The sequence below is a fragment of the Stegostoma tigrinum genome, chromosome 4, assembly GCF_030684315.1.
Source record: "Stegostoma tigrinum isolate sSteTig4 chromosome 4, sSteTig4.hap1, whole genome shotgun sequence".
NCBI lineage: Eukaryota > Metazoa > Chordata > Chondrichthyes > Orectolobiformes > Stegostomatidae > Stegostoma > Stegostoma tigrinum.
Window position 1 is genome coordinate 6947787 of NC_081357.1, and position 20861 is coordinate 6968647.

At 43.0% G+C, this 20861-nt stretch overlaps 1 protein-coding gene across 1 annotated transcript in view; it reads left to right on the forward strand.

Moving 5' to 3' along the window:
• The window catches only part of LOC125452340 (dynein axonemal heavy chain 8-like), a 1165100-nt gene that overhangs the window by 947233 nt on the left and 197006 nt on the right, over positions 1-20861 (forward strand). Inside the window, exons 75-77 of the mRNA XM_059645122.1 lie at positions 2804-3019; positions 4253-4390; positions 6230-6357. Coding sequence (XP_059501105.1) covers positions 2804-3019; positions 4253-4390; positions 6230-6357 — 482 coding nt within the window. The remainder of the gene's footprint in view (positions 1-2803; positions 3020-4252; positions 4391-6229; positions 6358-20861) is intronic.

The window sequence follows — 20861 nt, forward strand, 5'->3', positions numbered from 1 at the left end:
GATATTGCCGTCCGGGCGGAAGGGAATGTAGATGCTATTCGTGATGCCCTCCTTCACTTCCTGCAGCATCATGTTGAAGAAGATGGCGAAGAGCGTTGGTGCCAAGACGCAGCCCTGCTTCACGCCTGATGGGGAACAGGTGTGATAGGTCACCGTTGTATTTCACCTTGCCGCTCTGACTTTCATGAAGTTGCTGTAGGATGCTTAAGAACTTAGGAGGGCATCTGAGCTTCCCCAGGATTTTCCATAGACCATCGTGGCTGACAGTATCGAAGGCTTTGGTGAGGTCAGTGAATGCCACGTACAGTCCAACGTTCTGCTCACGGCATTTCTCCTGAAGTTGGCGTAGTGTGAAGATCATGTCGGATGTGCCTCTGTTCGCTCTCAGACCACATTGACTTTCTGTCAGGTTGTCCTCCACAATGGTGGGAATCAGTCTGTCCAAGAGGATTCTGGAGAGAATCTTCCCGGCCGTAGACAGCAGAGTGACACCTCTGTAGTTCAAACAGTCCGATTTCTCACCCTTGTTCTTATACAGGGAGACTATCACAGAGTCGTGTAGATCAGCTGGCACCTCACCCTGTTCCCAATAGAGTGCAAATAGGTTGGTGAGTTCGTTCAGGAGTGAAGCTCCTCCTAATTTGTATACTTCTGCAGGGATTCTGTCGATACCAGGGACTTTCTGGAGTTTCAGCTTAGAGATGGTGGATTGAGCCTCATCCAGCGTTGGTCGAGTTCGGATCTGATGTTCTGCTGCGGGATTCTCTCGATGGACGCTGTATGTACTTGGCGATTGTCTGCGAAAATGTTTTCGTAGTGTTCTGTCCATCGCTCCATGATGTCTTCTTTGTCAGTAAGCAAACTGGCACCATCAGCAGAGCACAAAGGGGCCTGAAGTTGGTGGGTCAGTCCATACATGGTGCGCAGAGACTCATAAAAAGCTCTGGTGTTCCCAGTGTCTGCATACTGCTGTGTTTGTTCTGCCAGTTTTGACCACCAGTCATTTTGCATCGTTCTGAGGTTGGCTTGCAGGGTACTGCATGCAGCTCTGTATTCTGCTTTAGCTGTTTTGTCGTCAGATCTGGAGAGCAAGGTCTGATGGGCTGAGCATTTCTTCTGGAGGAGAGTCTGTATCTCAGTGTCATTTTCGTCAAACCAGTCTCTGTTCCTCCTAGAAGTGTATCCAGCCATCTGAACAGCTGTAGGCTGTTTCTTTAAGCCTACCTTCAATGTTTGGACTATTCTTTCCACTAGATTATTGGACGATGGATGATATGGAGCTGTCCTTATGTGCTGAATGCCATTTGACTTAAGGAAATATTTGAATTCCCTGTTGGTAAATGATGTCCCATTGCCCATGATCAATACTTCCAGGAGACCATGCATTGCAAGCAATTCTTGCAACTTTTCAGATGCCTTCCTTGGGTTAGCTGAACAAAATTTATGTATGTACAACACCTTGAATGGGCATTCACAATGGCCAGGAACATTGAGGCCATAAAAGGACTAATGTAGTTGACATGGAATTGAGTCCAGGGTTTACCCTGTCATTCCCATGAACATAGGGGGCACGCTGATTGCAATTTCTATCTCTGTTGGCACTTTGGACACTGCCCCACCAATCCAGCTGTGTCAACATCCAACCCTAGCCACCAGACATATCCTCCTGCTCACATCTTCTTCTTGGAAACCCCTAGATGACCCTGGTGGAGTACATCCAGTATCTGGTGGCAACCTTTACTTGAGACAATCATTGTTGCTCCCCATTGTAATATTCCATCCTCTATGATGATCTGGTCTCACCAGGTCCAATAAGGTTTCAATCCTGATTGCGATGGCCCTTCTGTTTCCCCCATTACCACTGTTGTAGTTTCACTACAACAGGATCATTTTGTGTCCACATTCGGGATATTTTCGAGGTGTTCAGCTCCCAATCCTTTTTGAATAGAATTACATGTCAAACGTACTGTGAATGAAATTGCTCTGCACCATCAGCCAGAATGGGCTTATAGCAAATTGATGATCCATCTTACACAGAACATATGTCTGTTAGCTTCAGTGAAGTAGAGAATCTGGTTTAGTGTGAAATAATTCTAAGCTCATTTTGCTTTTTTTCTCTTATTCTTTTCTTTTACTATATATGTATTATCCAAAAGTGATATCACACACAGCTGAACGGTTTCTCCCAAGTCCAGATCACCTCTGTCAATTTTTTCCTATTAACCACCACCAGCAAGAACTATAGATGCTGGCAAAAGGGTGTAAACCCAAAATGCCGACTTTCTTGGTCCTCTGATACTGCCTGACCTACTGAGTTCCTCCAGCTCCACACTGTATTGAATCTAACCATTAAATCCCTTGTGTTTCCAATTGTTCAATTTACATGCAGTGCCCATTAAGGGCAATATGAGCCCATTTTGTTCTACTGGGAAAAACTAATTTCATTTCCAGACACTGCCACACGTTTCAGGTTGATTATTACAGCCACTGAACATTGATAGAGTTGTATCTATGACCTTTATCTTGTGAATCAATCTTTGTAACCTGAGTGACTTATAAATTCACTCTACAATTTCCTTTCAGAAACAATAAGAAAAAATTTGCAGTGTTTTGTGTTATTTGTTCTTTATTTCATGCTTTAGTACAGTTTTGGGAATTACAGAACAAAAAGGACCAAGGTCTGGCATTTTGATACTCACATGATACATCAGTAGTCCAGTTATTGATGAATTAAAGCAATCAGTTTCAATCAATGATTTAATCTGAATTGCAACAAGGAATTTTTGTCACTCCTTTATTCTAGTTGTTGAGTGGCACAGGCTTTCTCCAGGCCCTGCAGCAGTTTCCAAAGGACACCATCAATGATGAAACAGTAGAGCTTCTCCAGCCATATTTCATGATGGAAGATTATACATTTGAACACGCTAAGAAAGTCTGTGGGAATGTTGCCGGCTTGTTATCCTGGACTCAAGCTATGGCTTCTTTCTTTGCAATCAACAAAGAGGTGCTGCCTCTCAAGGTAATACTAAACAAAAAGAATATTAAAATGAACAAAGAAAAGATTTCACTGTGTGAATGGATTTCTGTACAAATATCTTTCAGAATTATAGACTCTGCTGCTTGAATGTTTTCATATTCACGCGGGAGTTTAAAGGAAAATAGAAATGTTAATGATTTCCAGTTTGTTTCAAAACTTCATTTATGAAGAACACAGGGTGGAGCATTGGTGCCTTCATTTTATGGGCTAGCTTTAGCTGTGCTCATATCTAGTTGGGCATTGGCCAAACATCTTAAATTTTCCTACCATGTTAAAGGGATATCAGCTTTCATGAAAAAAAAGGCAAAATACTTGTTGGTCATTTTGGTGCTTGAACCTATTCTATTATTTAAATCAGCTCATGGCTGATTGGACCATAAATTCATTTCCCTGCTTCGGTTCCAATATCCTAAATAGTCTCACCTGACAGAAGTAAATCAGTCTGAATTTTCAATTGACACAATTTCAATCATATTTTGGAAATAGAGTTCCAGATCCACAGTACCCTTTGTGCTCTGACATCACACATTTGACTCTAATTTTGAGATTAGACTTCCTCATTCCCCTTTAGGCAAAACAGTTTCTTTCTATTTACTGTATTAAAACCTTTAAACATCTTAAACATTCGGTCAACAGTAATCCTGTATACTCTAGTGAAACACATCTAGATAATGTAACTAATAATCCTGATAATTTAACCTTTTGAACCCAGGTATCATTCTAGTCATTCAGCACTTTCATGATCAATTGTGCTTCCTCAGTTGCATTGCCCAAAACTAAATGCAGTAGGTATTCTGGATATATTTGACCTTGGACTCAATACAACTATGGCTTAACGTCTGCTCCTTTTTCCTTCCTGGACCTCAAGATAAAAACGTAACATTCTATTAAAGTCCTGAATATTTTCTGTAGTTGCTGTGCACTAATTTCTTTTTATACAAATGTCTGTATATACCTGTCTTATTAGATCCTAAATTCTCTCTTATTAGAAAATATTTCTGACCTAGCTTTTTTCAGCTTAAAGTAGATGGGTTGACATTTTCATACCTTTTAACTTAATTTGCCACAGATTTTCCCATACACCTAACGTATCAATTTTTGTTCAGGTCTAATTGCTGTAACATGCTAATATCAATGAGGAGGAGAATTTTCTTGGTGCTGGCATTGAGAAGATGTTCTGTGGAATGATTGGCTTTTCGTTTTTAATGTTTTTAGGCTAATTTGGCAGTACAAGAAAACCGCCTCCAACGGGCCATGAAGGAGTTGGGAAATGCCCAAGCACAGCTGGATGAGAAACAAGCTGAGCTCGACAAGGTACAGGCCAAGTTTGATGCTGCCATGAAGGAGAAAATGGTGAGTCACAATCTACAGGACTTCTCGCTGATTATTTTTTTAAATATGACTATTGATCAATGTCCAAATGTTCAAGTTGATTTATTTTTTGATATACTTAATTTAATGATGTGTTTGTACATTGTGTTGATTACACCAAAAATGTCATTTGATGATACAATGAAATAGCACTAGTCAGGTGAAGATACATGTTTTTGCTACAAACTACACATCGTCAGTTTATGGTGCCCAATACACACTGTCAATTGCGTGAGGTAGGAGAACGTATATAAAAAGTAAGCCTTGCATTCGTTATATAGCCTTCCACAACTTCAGATAGCTCAAAGCACTTTACAATTGATGAATTCCTTTTAAAATGTTGTCATAATTGTAATTTGTGAAATTTGGCTCCTGCATTTCATACATTAAGTTCCCACGAACTGCAAAGTGACAATGACTCTACAATCTGTTTTTCAAAATTGAATGAGGGATAAATATTGCCCAAGGCGCTATAGATAGTCCCCTGCTCCTTTTCAGATTAGTGTAATGGGATATTTTATGTGCACTGAGTTGGTAGGCAAGACCTCAGTTTTGGTATGATATGTGACAATGCAGTACTCCTTCAGTACTACAAAGGAACGCTATGTCTTGTTTTTAATGCTTAATCTTAAGATGTACATTTCCATGAGCCAGAGGCAAAAATGTTACAAACTGAGCTTAGCTGACATTAGCCAGAACATTGTCTCTAAAATGTTGTTGCAAGTGTCAAACCGCATGCTGATTGATTCCTGTATTTTTCTAATTTATTGATGGGATGTGGGCATTGCCGACTGAGTCGGCATTTACTGCCCGTCCCTAATCACCCTTGATCCAAGTGTCTGAGGGAAATTAAAGACTGCTGTGGATCTAGAGTTACATGTGGACCGGATCAGCTAAAGATGGCTGATTTCTTTCCCTGAGTGACATTAATGAACCAGATGGGTTTTATAGCAATTGACAGCGGTGACATCGTCAACAGTCAGTCTAGCTTCTTCTCCAAATTTTTATTGAAATCAAATTTGATTAAATCAAATCCCCCATATGACTTGTGTATATCCACCAGTTGTTTATTGGCAATGGCTTATCTTAGTTTCCGGGTTCATGTAAACATTAGCCATTTTTGAACCTACTTGACTCTTGTTTTAATCATTCATTCCTGGGATATGAGTTTCGCTGGCTGGGCCAGCATTTATTGCCCATCCCTAGTTGCCCTCAAAGGTGGTGGTGAGATGAGACATTGTAACCTAGCATATGTGAATACTAGGCACATTGTGAATGTTCTGGAGATTTGGGTTCCAATCCCTCTGTGGCAGATTGTGACATTTTAATTTAATGAAGGTCTACGATAAAAGTCTAACATAATGACAACCAGAAGTAAAACCCATCTGGTTCACCAATGTCCTTTAAGGAAGGAAATTTGCTGTCCTTATCTGATCTGGTTTGCGTGTGATTCTTACTTGATCAAAAATTGTACAAACTGTTCTCATAAAGAAGGTTATTCACACATTGATCAGCAAAGGTTGCAGGCAAGTTTTTACCTCTTTTCCTAAAGGATGGCACATCTAATGTCAGGAGCAATTGTAATATGAGAAATTCAGCTGCAACCCCTTCCAGAGCCAGTGTTTTTCACTTTAACCACCAGGCGTAGACATTAACAAAACAGAAAAAAAGCATTTCTTATGTTGTAAGTAGTTGAGTTCTCCATCTACCTTTTCTAATTGGATAATGGGAATGCCCGGAGAAATTCAAACCCTAACTATATGGCTGGCATTCAGAGAGCTGAGGAACTGGCACTAATTGAACCTGCTGTTTATTATTTAGGACCTATTGGAAGATGCAGAAACATGTAGAAGAAAGATGGAAGCTGCATCAGCACTGATTGATGGTCTGAGTGGTGAGAGAATCAGATGGACAGAGCAATGCAAAGAGTTCAAAGCACAAATCAACAGGCAAGAGCTAAAGCTTGTGGTCCATAACATTGCAAATGCCAGAATCCTAGTTTAAGCCATATCCAACAGGGCAAGTAAAAATTACAGATGGAGCACTTAAAACTCTCATCACATAACTTTTAGGGGGAAGCTGCGGTTTTGGTTTCATGAAAATATTCAAATCAGACCATAAGGCATAGGAGTGGAAGTAAGGCCATTCGGCCCATCAAGTCCACTCCACCATTTAATCCTGGCTGATGGGCATTTCAGCTCCACTTACCCACACTCTTCCCGTAGCCCTTAATTCCTTGTAAGATCAAGAATTTATCAATCTCTGGCTTGAAGACATTTAACGCCCTGGCCTCCACTGTGCTCCATGGCAATGAATTCCACAGGTCCACCACTCTCTGGGTGAAGAAATGTCTCCTCATTTCTGTTCTAAATTGATCCCCTCTAATTCTAAGGCTGTGCCCACGGGTCCTAGTCTCCCCGCCTAACGGAAACAACTTCCCAGCATCCATCCTTTCTAAGCCATACATTATCTTGTAAGTGTCTATTAGATCTCCTCTCAACCTTCTAAACCCTAATGAAGACAATCCCAGGATCCTCAGCCATTCATCGTTATGTTAGGCCTACCATTCCGGGATGATCCGTGTGAATCTCCGCTGGTCACGCTCCAGTGCCAATATGTCCTTCCTGAGGCGTGGGGCTCAAAATTGGACACAGTATTCTAAATGGGGCCTAACTAGAGCTTTATAAAGTCTCAGAAGAACATTGCTGCTTTTGTATTCCAACCCTCTTGAGATAAACGACAACATTACATTCGCTTTCTTAATCACAGACTCTACTTGCAAGTTAACCTTTAGAGAATCCTGGACCAACACTCCCAGATCCCTTTGTATTTCAGCTTTCTGAATTTTCTCACTGTTTAGAAAATTCTCCATGCCTGTATTCTTTTTTCCAAAGTGCAAGACCTCGCATTTGCTCACGTTGAATTTCATCAGCTATTTCCTGGACCACTCTCCTAAACTGTCTAAATCTTTCTGCAGCCTCCCCACCTCCTCAGTGCTACCTGCCTGTCCACCTAACTTCATACCATTGGCAAACTTCGCTAGAATGCCCCCAGTCCCTTCATCCGTATCATTAATATATAAGGTGAACAGCTGCGGCCCCAACACTGAACCCTGCAGGACACCACTTGTCACCAGTTGCCATTCCTAAAAAGAGCCTTTTATCCCAACTCTCTGCCTTCTGTCAGATAGCCAATCTTCAATCCATGCCAGTAGCTCAGGTCGAACACCATGAACCCTCACCTTAGCAGCCTCCTGTGAGGCACCTTATCAAAGGCCTTTTGGAGGATAGATAACGTCCACTGGGTTTCCCTGATCTAACCTACTTGTTAGCTCTTCAAAGAATTCTAACAGGTTTGTCAGGCATGACCTCCCCTTACTAAATCCATGCTGACTTGTTCTGATCCAACACTGCACTTCCAAGAATTTTGAAATCTCATCCTTAACGATGGATTCTAGAATTTTACCAACAACCGAGGTTAGGCTAATCAGCCTATAATTTTTCATCTTTTGTCTTGATCCTTTCTTAAACAAGAAGGTTACAACAGCGATTTTCCAATCATCTGGGACTTTCCCAGACTCCAGTGACTTTAGAAAGATCACAACCAAAGCCTCTGCTATTTCCTTAGCCAACTCCCTCAGAACTCTAGGATGTAGCCCATCAGGGCCAGGATATTTATCAATTTTTAGACCTTTTAGCTTTTCTAGCACTTTCTCTTTTGTAATGCCTACCATACTCTACTCTGCCCCCAACTCTCCTTAATTGTCGGGATATTACTCATGTCTTCCACTGTGAAGACTGACACAAAGTACTTATTAGGTTCTTCAGCTATTTCCTTATCTCCCATCACTAGCCTTCCAGTATCAATTTGGAGTGGCCCAGTGTCTACTTTTGCCTCTCGTTTGTTTCGTACTTCAATACTGAACCTACAGGATGCCAATACTTTATAACCAACATCGCAGCAGTCCCACTTGAGTCAGAATTGCCCTTGAACCTGGTGACAAACGAACTAGGAGTCAGAAGAGGTCTATAACTAATTAGCATTTATTAGGGAACAGAAAATAGTTAGTTCCTTAATGGTTGTTTTACTAAAATCTTTTATTGAGGTGTTATTGACATGATGTACACAGCCTGAAAGGAATTCAATCATTCCTTTCTGAAGGAAATTAGGTATATGTTGAAATAAAGATATTGCTGAGGCTATGTGAAAAGAGCAGGCAATTAAAAATAATTGAACTTTGAAACGAAGTATTCCCACAGGTACATTGGACGGAAGGCCCACCCTTTAAGCAATGATTCTATGCTGCAAAGATGTTTCTGGTGCTCACCAGGCACTTTCAGAGGTTACCTTTTCAATTGTTCCCACATTCTTGACAGGAGTTAATCTGCAGCAGCTATTCTTATAACCTTACAGTTAGACTGTGACCTGACTGCCTGGTTAGTACAAAGGAAGTACAGAGGCCTGGCTTGGATACATGGATTATGACTGTTGCCTAAAATCTGGGAACAGACATTACCTACATTGAAAGTAACACAGATATTGACTAGGTGGAATCCCTTTCTATTCAGGAGGTAAGTGAAGAATAAGCTGGGCAACGTGGGGACAATTCATATACTTCCTAAAGAAGCCTACAAAAAAGGTCTGGTTTATGGCCGTCTTGTTCTGTTCCATTCAGAGAATGCAAGAACAAAAGTAATCTGAGCAAACGTACACAATTCAGCCTGCTGAGCCTGCTCATCATTTGGCATGGTTGTGACTGATTTTCTACTCAACTCTATTTGCTTGTTTCTTCACATATTCCCTGTTCCTTTACAAGAGGAAAAAAATCTATTGATCTCTGTCTTGAATATATATTTCAATGAAAGAGCATCTTTCAATCTCTGAGATAGATTATTCCAAGGTTTCACAACCGTCCCTTCTTTGACAGTCTTAAATGGTTGGCATGAGATAATGGGAACTGCAGATGGTGGAGAATCTGAGGTAAATGGGTGTGGAGCTGGATGAACACAGCAGGCCAAGCAGCATCTTAGGAGCACAAAAGCTGACGTTTCGGGCCTAGCCCCTTCATCAAAAAAGGGGGAGGTGGAGAGGGTTCTGAAATAAATAGGGAGAGAGGGGGAGGCAGATTGAGGATGGATAGAGGAAAAGATAGGTGAAGAAGAGAGTATAGATGGGGAGTTAAGGAGGGGATAGGTCAGTCCAGGAAGGGCGGACAGGTCAAGGGGGCGGGATGAGGTTAGTAGGTAGGAAATGGAGGTTCAGCTTGATGTGGGAGGAGGGGATAGGTGAGACGAAGAACAGGTTAGGGAGACGGGGACGAGCTGGGCTGGTTATAGGATGCAGTGGGGGGAGGGGAGATTTTGAAGCTTGCGAAATCACATAGGTAGCATTGGGCTGCAGGGTTCCCAAGCGGAATATGAGTTGCTGCTCCTGCAACCTTCGGGTGGCATTGTTGCAGCACTGCGGGAGGCCCAGGATGGACATGTCATCTAAGGAATGGGAGGGGGAGTTGAAATGGTTTGTGACTGGGAAGTGTAGTTGTTTATTACAAACTAAGCGTAGGAGTTCTTCGAACGCCCTCGACCATGTCTCCCACATTTCCCGCAACTCAACCCCCTCACACCCCGTCCCCGCAATAACCGCCAAAAGAGAATCCCCCTTGTCCTCACATACCACCCTCCCAACCTCTGGTTCCAACATATCATCCTCCGACACTTCCGCCATCTACAATCCGACCCCACCACCAAAGACAGTTTTCCACCCCCACCCTTGTCTGCTTTCCAGGGGGACCACTCTCTCTGTGACTCCCTTGTCCGCTCCACACTCCCCTCCAACCCCACCACACACGGCACTTTCCCCTGCAACCACAGGAAGTGCTATACTTGCCCCCATAACTCCTCTATCATCCCCATCCCAGGCCCCAAGAAAACTTTCCACATCAAGCAGATGTTCACCTGCAAATCCGTCAATGTGCTATACTGCATCCGTTTTACCCATTGTGGCCTCCTCTACATCAGGGAAACCAAGCAGAGGCCTGGGAACCGCTTTGCCGAACACCTAAGCTCGGTACGCAATAAACAATGCACCTCCCAGTCGCGAACTATTTCAACTCCCACTCCCATTCCTTAGATGACATGTCTATCCTGGGCCTCCTGCAGTGCCACAACGATGCCACCCGAAGGTTGCAGAAACAGCAACGCACATTCCACTTGGGAACCCTGCAGCCCAATGGTATCAATGTGGATTTCACAAGCTTCAAAATCTCCCCTCCCCCCACTGCATCCTAAAACCAGCCCGGCTCGTCCCTGCCTCCCAAACCTGTTCTTCCTCTCACCTATCCCCTCCTCCCACCTTAAGCCGCACCCCCATTTCCCACCTACTAACCTCATCCCGCCCCCTAGACCTGTCCATCCTCCCTGGACCGACCTATCCAGTCCCTACTTCCCCACCTACACTCACCTTTACTGGCCCCATCCCTGCCTCTTTAACTTGTCTGTCTCCGCTCCACCTATCTTCTCCTCTGTCCACCTTCGATCCGCCTCCCCCTCTCTCCCTATGTATTTCAGAACCCTCTCCCCATCCCCCTTTTCTGATGAAGGGGCTCGGCACCAAAACGTTAACTTTTGTTCTCCTAAGATGCTGCTTGGCTTGCTATGTTCATCTAGCCCCACACTTTGTTATCTTAAATGGTTGACATCTTTCCTTGAGGCTATCTCACTGTGTTCTAGATATTGCAGCTGGAGAATTTATCTACCAGCTTCCGTTATTGAGTCCTTTCAGAATTCTCCACATTTCAATCAGATCACTACTCGTTCTCTGAAACTCAAGAGAACATTGACCCAATTTACTCAACATTCTTAAGGGAAATCAGGGATGGGTAACAAATGCTAACACATCAGTACAAAAGATAAGATATCAGTAAAAGATGCAAAAGATATCATCAATCTTCAGCCAGAAATGCCAAGTTTCTGATCCGTCTCAGCCTCATCCAGAGATACCCAGCATCACAGATGCCAGTCTTCAGCCAATTTCATTCACTTCACTTGATATCAATGAACAGTTACAGGCGATGGATACTGCAAAGGCTATGGATCCTGTCAAAATTCTGGCAATACTACCGAAGACCTGTGCTCCAGAACTTGCCACTCCCCTAGCCAAGCTGTTTCAGTACAGTTACATCGCTGACATCCACCCAAAATGCTGAAAATTGTTCGCGTATGTGATGTACACAAAGAGCAGGACAAATCCAACCCAGCCAATTACCATCCCACAGTCTACGCTCAACAATCAGCAAAATGATGGAAGTTTCATTGACTGTGCTATCAAGCAGCACTTGCTCAGCAAAAACCTGCTCACTGGCATTCAATTTGAGTTCTGACAGGAGGACTCAGCTCCTGACCCCACTACAGCCTTGGTTCAAACATGGGAAAAAGAACTGAATTCATAGAACATAGAACATAGAACATTACAGCACAGCACAATTCCAGGGGTGAGGTGAGAGTGACAGCCCTTGACATCCAGGCTGCCTTTGACTAACTGTAGCATCAAGGAGAACAAGCAAAACTAGTCAATAGGAATCGGGAAGAAAACGCTTCCAAGGTTGGAGTCATACCTGACACATAGGGAGATGGTCGTGGTTGTTGGGGGTCAGTCATCACAATACCAGGATATCTCTGCTAGAGTTCCTCAGGGTAGTGTCCTAGGACCAGCCATCTTCAGCTGCTTCATCAATGGCCTTCCCTCCATTATAAGGTCAGAAATGGGGGCATGCAGTGAACTTTGCACAACATTCAGCACCATTCGTGACTCCTCAGATGTTGAAGTAGTCCACATCCAAATGCGATAAGACCGGGAGAAAATATTCAGGCTTGGGGTGACAAGTGGCAAGTAATAGTTGCGCCACATAAATGCCAGGCTGTGTCCATTTCCAATAAGAGACAATCCAACCACCACCCACTGGTATTAAGTAGTGTTACTATCTCTAATTTACCCCACTATTATTGTCCTAGGAGTTACCATTGACAAGAAACTAAAGTGAACTAGCCATATAAGTACAATGGTTACAACAGTGGGTCAGACGTGAGGACTACTGCAGCAAGTAATTCGCCTCCTGAATCCCCACAAGTTGTCCACAAGACACAAGTCTAAAGTGTGATTTGGCATTCTAATCGGCACCCTAACAAGATGGCAGCATGGATTAGACAGCATTTGGGCTCCTGTGCCCAGGCTTGTCCTCTTCATCTGCATTTTTTCTTTTTCTTTTTCCTTTTCTATCTTTGTTCTTTTCTCAGTTTTATTTAGTTTTCGCTGAACCTACCTGATAAGGAGAACACTTCATCAGGAAGGCGGCTTCAATGTTTTCCAGATCGGCAGCATCTTCAGAGGCAGCATAGCTCCAGAAACTGCCAACCTGTGAAGCTGGGAAAGGAACTCGCACTTCCGCGTAGAGTGAGCCACTGGCAGCAGCATGGTGTGGGCTGGTATAGCCCTGAGGAGGTGTCTGGCTGGAACAGCAACTCATATTCCGCCTGGGAACCCTGCAGCCTAATGGTATCAATGTGGACTTCACCAGTTTCAAAATCTCCCCTTCCCCAACTGCATCCCTAAACCAGCCCAGTTCATCCCCTCCCCCCACTGCACCACACAACCAGCCCAGCTCTTCCCCCCCACCCACTGCATCCCAAAACCAGTCCAACCTGCCTCTGCCTCCCTAACCGGTTCTTCCTCTCACCCATCCCTTCCTCCCACCCCAAGCCGCACCCCCATCTACCTACTAACCTCATCCCACCTCCTTGACCTGTCCGTCTTCCCTGGACTGACCTATCCCCTCCCTACCTCCCCACCTACACTCTCTCCACCTATCTTCTTCACTCTCCATCTTCGGTCCGCCTCCCCCTCTCTCCCTATTTATTCCAGTTCCCTCCCCCCATCCCCCTCTCTGATGAAGGGTCTAGGCCCGAAACGTCAGCTTTTGTGCTCCTGAGATGCTGCTTGGCCTGCTGTGTTCATCCAGCCTCACATTTTGTTGTCTTAGCAGGTACATATACTTGCCTGCAGGTTCCCCTCCAAGCCACTCAACATCTTGACTTGGAAATATGTCAACATTCCTTTACTGTCATTGGGTCACAATCCTGGAATTCTCACCCTAATGTGAGTTTACCTACAGCATAGGGACTGCAGTGGTTCAAGAAGGCAACTCACCACCACCATATCAGGAGTAACTAGGGATGGGCGACAACCACCCCCAACAATGAAGCCCACATTCCAGGAGTGAATTAAGACAAAGTGTTGAATTGCTAATGATGCTCACACCCCATGAATGAATATAAAAAGCCTCACATCATAGTGTAACCATATTCCTCCAGGGCCCATCCAGAGAAATTTCACTGCACCAGCCTGCAATTCAAGTACATGCCTCCTTAAATATGAATACCAAACTACACACAATATTCCAGCTGTAGTTTTTCAAAGGACTATGCAATTTTAGCAAGGCTTCTTTATCCTTTAATTCCAATTTCCTTGCAACAAAGATCACCATGCCATTTGCCTCTCTAATTGCTTGCTGTATCTGCATGATAATTTAGTGTAAATAAAACACAACGATTCACCCTCCCAGTCTGATCATTATCAACTCTTTGTCCATCCAACTGCTCTTCTCTCTTGTTAGGCTCTATCCTATTGTTTACTCCCTACCCCATTCCCCTCCCCTTTTTTCTGCATATGAACTGATGCTTTCCCAGCCACCATCAGTTCTGAGGAAGGGTCACCGGACCTGAAATGTTAACAAAGTATGGAGCTGGATGAACACAGCAGGCCAAGCAGCATCTCAGGAGCACAAAACCTGACGTTTTGGGCCTAGACCCTTCATCAGAGAGGGGGATGGGGAGAGGGAACTGGAATAAATAGGGAGAGAGGGGGAGGCGGACCGAAGATGGAGAGAAAACAAGATAGGTAGAGAGGAGAGTATAGGTGAGGAGGTAGGGAGGGGATAGGTCAGTCCAGGGACAGGTCAAGGAGGCGGGATGAGGTAGTAGGTAAAGTGGTTGAGAACGCCTTTGACCGCGTCTCCCGCATTCCCCGCAACACATCCCTCACACCCCGCCCCCGCCACAACCACCCCCAGAGGATCCCCCTCATTCTCACATACCACCCCACCAACCTCCGGATACAACGTATCGTCCTCCGACACTTCTGCCACCTACAATCCAACCCCACCACCCAAGACATTTTTCCATCCTCACCCTTGTCTGCCTTCTGGAGAGACCTCTCTCTCCGCGACTCCCTTGTCCGCTCCACACTCCCCTCCACCCCCACCACACCCGGCACCTTCCCCTGCAACCGCAGGAAGCGCTACACTTGCCCCCACACCTCCTCCCTCACCCCTATCCCAGGCCCCAAGATGACCTTCCATATCAAGCAGATGTTCACCTGCACATCTGCCAATGTGGTATATTGTATCCATTGCACCCGGTGTGGCTTCCTCTACATTGGGGAAACCAAGCGGAGGCTAGGGGACCGCTTTGCAGAACACCTCCACTCTGTTCGCAACAAACAACTGCACCTCCCAGTCGCGAACCATTTCAACTCCCCCTCCCATTCCTCAGACGACATGTCCATCATAGGCCTCCTGCAGTGCCACAATGATGGCACCCGAAGGTTGCAGGAACAGCAACCCATATTCCACTTGGGAACCCTGCAGCCCAATCGTATCAATGTGGACTTCAAAAGTTTCAAAATCTCCCCTTCCCCCACTGCATCCCAAAACCAGCCCAGTTCTTCCCCTCCCCCCACAGCATCACACAACCAGCCCAGCCTGTCTCTGCTTCCCTAACCTGTTCTTCCTCTCACCCATCCCTTCCTCCCACCCCAAGCCGCACCTCCATTTCCTACCTACCACCTCATCCCGCCTCCTTGACCTGTCCGTCTTCCCTGGACTGACCTATCCCCTCCCTACCTCCCCACCTATACTCTCCTCTCTACCTATCTTGTTTTCTCTCCATCTTCAGTCCACCTCCCCCTCTCTCCCTATTTATTCCAGTTCCCTCTCCCCATCCCCCTCACTGATGAAGGGTCTCGGCCCAAAACGTCAGCTTTTGTGCTCCTGAGATGCTGCTTAGCTGCTGTGTTCATCCAGCTCCACACTTTGTTATCTTGGATTCTCCAGCATCTGCAGTTCCCATTATCACTGAAATGTTAACTCTGTTTTTTCTTTCACAGTTGCTGCCCGATCTGCTGAGTTTTTTCAGCAACTTTGTTTTTGTTCCTGATTTACAGCGTCCGCAGTTCTTTCAGTTTTTATTCATTTTGAGTTACAAAAATCACATACAGCACGGGCACTGTGTCCTTCCCCTTATTCCATACACCCAGTTCTGTGAAACATTTAATCAATGATCGGCATTCCCATGAACGTTCCCAGGTTCCCATGATCCCATGGTGTTTAATAGACATTGTAATCACCAGGTCTTGGGATCTTTCTGTGCATCCTATTAATTCATATTCCAAAGTTACTGGTGAAACTCCATCAGGTCTGCCCTAGACTTGCTTATCTCTAAGGACTGTTTGATTGCTGCTATTCATTGTATTCCATGTGCTGTCCATGTCAAATTCTGTTACATCTCTTATATTTTTCCGCCGTCCTAATTATATATAGAAAAAATATAAAAAACTGTTGGTTTTAATTAACTACTATCAGATTCATAGTATTAATTTTTTATTATAACATTAGTTTTACTCTTTAACTAATAAGTTGTGAACAATCTGTTTTGTTAAGGATATGCCAGGCATCTTTTTAAAAAATAAGGAAAACATTTCCTGAGACTGATTAACTTTCACGTCTAGGTTTAAATGTTTTTCCCTTAATGCTTCGATTATACGCTGGTTATATGTGTATCTTTAATTACGTTGAAATCTATCTCTGTGATTATCTGAAGAATCATTATATTGTGAATACTTCAAAGATACAACTGATTGCTACAAAGTAACTTTAACTGTTGTTTTCATAGCTGCTTAATGACTTAGCGTGAGATTCACACCCCTTGTTCTAACTGGTGCTGTTCACCTAATGGACAACATCCTTTCATTAAGGAGGCTGGAATCAATCACTCATTGTATTTTAATGAATTTGCGTCTGTCATGAGCCATCCTCTTATCAAACTGTCTTGGATGGTTTGCTTGTAGGGTTGTTCATCTTGGAGTAGCCCTGTTCAAAGGTACCATTATGTTTCACTTAAATTTTGGAGCAAGCTCTTTTAATACTGTTTATCCCTTGTCAGCCATTTTGTGTCTTTGAAACCTTACAACTTTATTATATCATGTGTCATTTTGGTGCTGCCCCCAGAGGCGTTTTGTGTCCTCAAAGCTTAAATTCCCACAGAGTTTTATATCATCAGCCAAGGAACTCAGTCTCTCCATGTAAGTCACTAATACAAGTTATAAATAGCTGGGGTTTCACACGTATCTTGCAGAATTCCACATGTTGCGTTACAAGTCTCTCAAATTAAAATGCTCCATTTATTCCTTTCTGCGCTCCCTGTCAATTAATCTGTCTTTTATCAAAGCTTATATATTACTCCAATACCTTGTCTCTAAGCTTCTATGCCTTTTGCATCGCACATTATCAAACACCTTTTGAAAATCTGAATACATTACATCTACTGCTTATCCTTTTTCTATTCTGCTGATTACATTTCCACAAAAAAAACTTTTGTCCAGTCTTTGTCATTTTCTAAATGTATTGTTAACACTTTAATAATGGACTGCAACATTTTCTCAATGACTAAAATCAGGTTTACTGGCCTGTTCTCGGCTGTGTTTTTTTCTCTTGCTTTTTTATTTGAATTGTGCCAGCACATATTCTAAATTCTGGCGTCATTCAAGAATGTTGGTAATTTTGAAAAATCTACCTGGCACATCCAATATTTCTGTAGTTATCTCTTTTAAAATTCCAGAACTTATACGGTCAGGTCCTGGACATTTGCTAGCCTGTGGTTCCTTAAGTTCCTCAAGAAATGTTTTTCATCTGATATTAATAACCTTGAGTCTCCATGTCTTATTAGCCTTTGGTTAATTTCAATTTATGGTATATGCTGTCTCTTAAGAAGATAGGCACAGTGTATGGAAACTTCCAGATCCATCCAGAATGTTTCTAAGGGTAACCAGGGAAAAGTATTAAGCCAGGAGGCAAAAGTTCAGTTTCCCACTGATGGCTTAAAGTCTTATATTAAGACCAGAAAACCCTTCACACATGCCGGGTTTTTCTGAATCCTGAACCTCTGTTGCATTTATTAGCATGCTATGAATATTCATTAACATCCGGCTCACTGATTCAATTTTGTTAAGCAAAAATGAGAAACTGAGATGGAAAGGGATGAATCACAATGATAGGGGCAAGTGGGCAAGGAAGGGTTGGAACTACAATACAGTGGGGTTCCTCTGTGTACTGCAGTGGGAGAACAAGAGGGTGAACAAATCAAGACAAATGTTTACATCTATCATCTGTCTCACATAGAAAGTGGTGAAATTTGAAGGAATTTTTTAAAAACTGCTATAAAACAGAGATTGAACCCTCTCCGAGAACTGAATCTGAAACACCCATACAGCAGCACCTTTCACCATAATCTGTAAAAAGAGTGTGAAATATGGTGAACCTGCCTTTCAGCAACTTCTAGTGGTTAAATAAAGTAAACCCCTGACACTCACTTCAAAGTCAACAAGTAACAATTTATTTACCTAACTCTAACAAATTAACTAAACTACTAACAAACCGAATAAATCCCTTAAAGCTACTAACTTCTGAATAAAACAAGATTCTAATAGTATGCTATTCCAATAAATCCAAGTCCCACTTATAAATAAAAAAGGAGGTTAGTCTCTCAAAATAACAGACAGGTTACAAGTCTTCCAGAATGTTCCGTGCCTTCTCTGTCAGTAATATTAACTAGTTACGCCACTGGTACTGTTGCTATTTAGATTATGCTTTCTCTAAGACATAGAGGAGGCTGTGAGAGCCAGCAATTTTTTCTTGAGAGCTGAGGGCCATTAGCTGTAGTCGATGTCAGCTAGCTCTGGGGTCTTTCTCCAACTGTGCCCTCTTTTATACCCCAGATGACATATCAGTATTTCTTACAATAGGATTGGTCCTAAGTTGTCAAAACAATCAGACATAAATTTAGTAGGTATTTTAGTATCTCAGTGCCTGGTTGAAATGGAGTCAAAAGCCTGTTGTCTTGGTGAAAAAAAAATTTGCTGCTTGGCCTGCTAAATGTACAGCCTTTCAATACAAATGTTTCAATTCGGGCACTTTCTGTGTACTTGCAAACTTTCAAGCTGCTGCTCATGTACATCCATTTTAAATCTCTAAGCACAGAGAAAGCATATGATCTTTTAAAGGTGCTACGAAGTTGGGTACAGTAGTTTTGGAACAGAAGGCAGGAAGCTAAAATGTGTGGTTCCTTTTAAGAGACTCATGCTTCGTCTGTACTTAGAATTTCTTTAAAAAATGTATGTCTGCGAGCAACAGCTGAAGTTGCCAATACAGAGAGCCTCAAAAATTGAAATAAGTGTATCAAAAAAGCCTTACAGGTGACAGGTAAACAGCAGTCATTTTTTGATGATTGATAACGACTTTGAATTTGGGCAAAATTTGTTTAAACAAAGCACCTAGAAACAGAAAGCCAATTGAATTTAAATCTGGGATAGCAGGAACTGCAGATGCTGGAGAATCTGAGATAACAAGATGTAGAACTGGATGAACAGAGAAGGCCAAGCAGCATCAGAGGAGCAAGAAGGCTGATGTTTCAGGCCGAGTCCCGTCTTTTTTTTTCTGAAGAAGGGTCTAGGCCCAAAACGTCAGCATTCCTGCTCCTCTGATGCTGTTTGGCCTGCAGTATTCATCCAGCTCTACACCTTGTTATCTTGAATTTAAATTTGACGGTGTTGACAATCTGAACCCAATCATGTTATAAGAATTTGTTTGTCACTAAGGGTATATAAGACAAGGATATTTGGAAAATCAGAGAGAGCCAACTGCCACCTGCTGAAATTAGCACCATTTAGTTCTCAGAGAAAGCCCATCCAATTAATCAAAGATACCATGGTATTTTAGTTCATTGAAGAAATTAGAGATAAAACATCCCTGACAGCAGAATTAGCAGAAGAAAGGTGTTTGTGAAGAGACTGGAGATGACAGAATATACCAGAAGACAGTCTGCGTGAACTTGGAAAGATTAAGTTATAATTTATTGCTTCTTATTAATTGGGTTTATATTAGTGGGACTTATCTTTACTTAAACAGAATTCTGGTACAATTTGATCAGTTAGAGAGTAGTTAGCAGTCTAAGGGTGAATTGTTGGTTTGTTAATAATTTTGTTAATTTGTTCATTGTTGGGTTAAACAAATAAATTGTTTCTTGTTACTTGTAAAGTGGAGATCAGGAACTTTTTTTTCTTTTAATCACTTGTTTACTAGATTACAATGGGAAAGGTGAGCTTCTCTGGGTGCTTACTGGGTAATTATTAGAGGGGAACTTCTCCTCCTTTTAGTAACATATTGGGGCTTGTTTTAGTTTAATTATCAGAGGGGTTTGGCCATTCCCTGCAATAACAAAGGGACCATGCAATGCATTCCCCTGTAGCTCTACTCAGAATTCTGTTGCGGCAGGCGACTCTCATGAGGACAAGAGAATTGTCCACATTGCACACTCCAAGAGATTCATTGTACCTACTAACACATTGGACATCCTGGTTTGTCACCAACCAAAATGACGAAGGGTGAAGTGGAGCATCAACATACGTGTGAAAACTAACAACATTTTTTGGTTAAAGTCACTCAGGCTCAATGCATAGATGAGAAATAGGACAGAGCCACAGCCCCTTGGGATCGAAAGGTAACTGTGCAGGAGCATGAAGAAAAGCTCCCAGTACTGGAATAAGCTGTTCTGACTGGAATCTTTAGAGCCACCACTTAGCCTTGTGTCATATGCAGCACATCTGTTGCACTCTACACCAGCTCCATAAACTCAAGCATAGCCCCTAGAGCAGGGCTCCCAAACATTTTCTGAAGAAAGGTCTTGACCCAAAATGTCAACTTTCCTGCTCCTCTGATGCTGCTTGGCCTGCTGTGTTCATTCAGCTTCACACCGCGTTATCTCAGATTCTCCAACATCGGCAGTTCCTACTATCCCTCCCAAACAGAGTTGGTGGCACTCAAGTCGGGTGGCAACTCTGACAGTGATTGTTAGAGAGTTCTCAGCAAGTTATAACAGCTGTTTTCCTACTCTCTATGCCTACTGAGGTGTCACAACATTCAAGCCTTGAAATGGAGTACCAGGAGGAAAATATTTGCAAAGCACCGTCCTGGGATTTAATCAGCCATGACCACAAAGTAATGATCACATTAAATAGCACATCTGAACATGTGTCTAATTGAGGACAGCAACTGAAGTGGTGAGTTTGA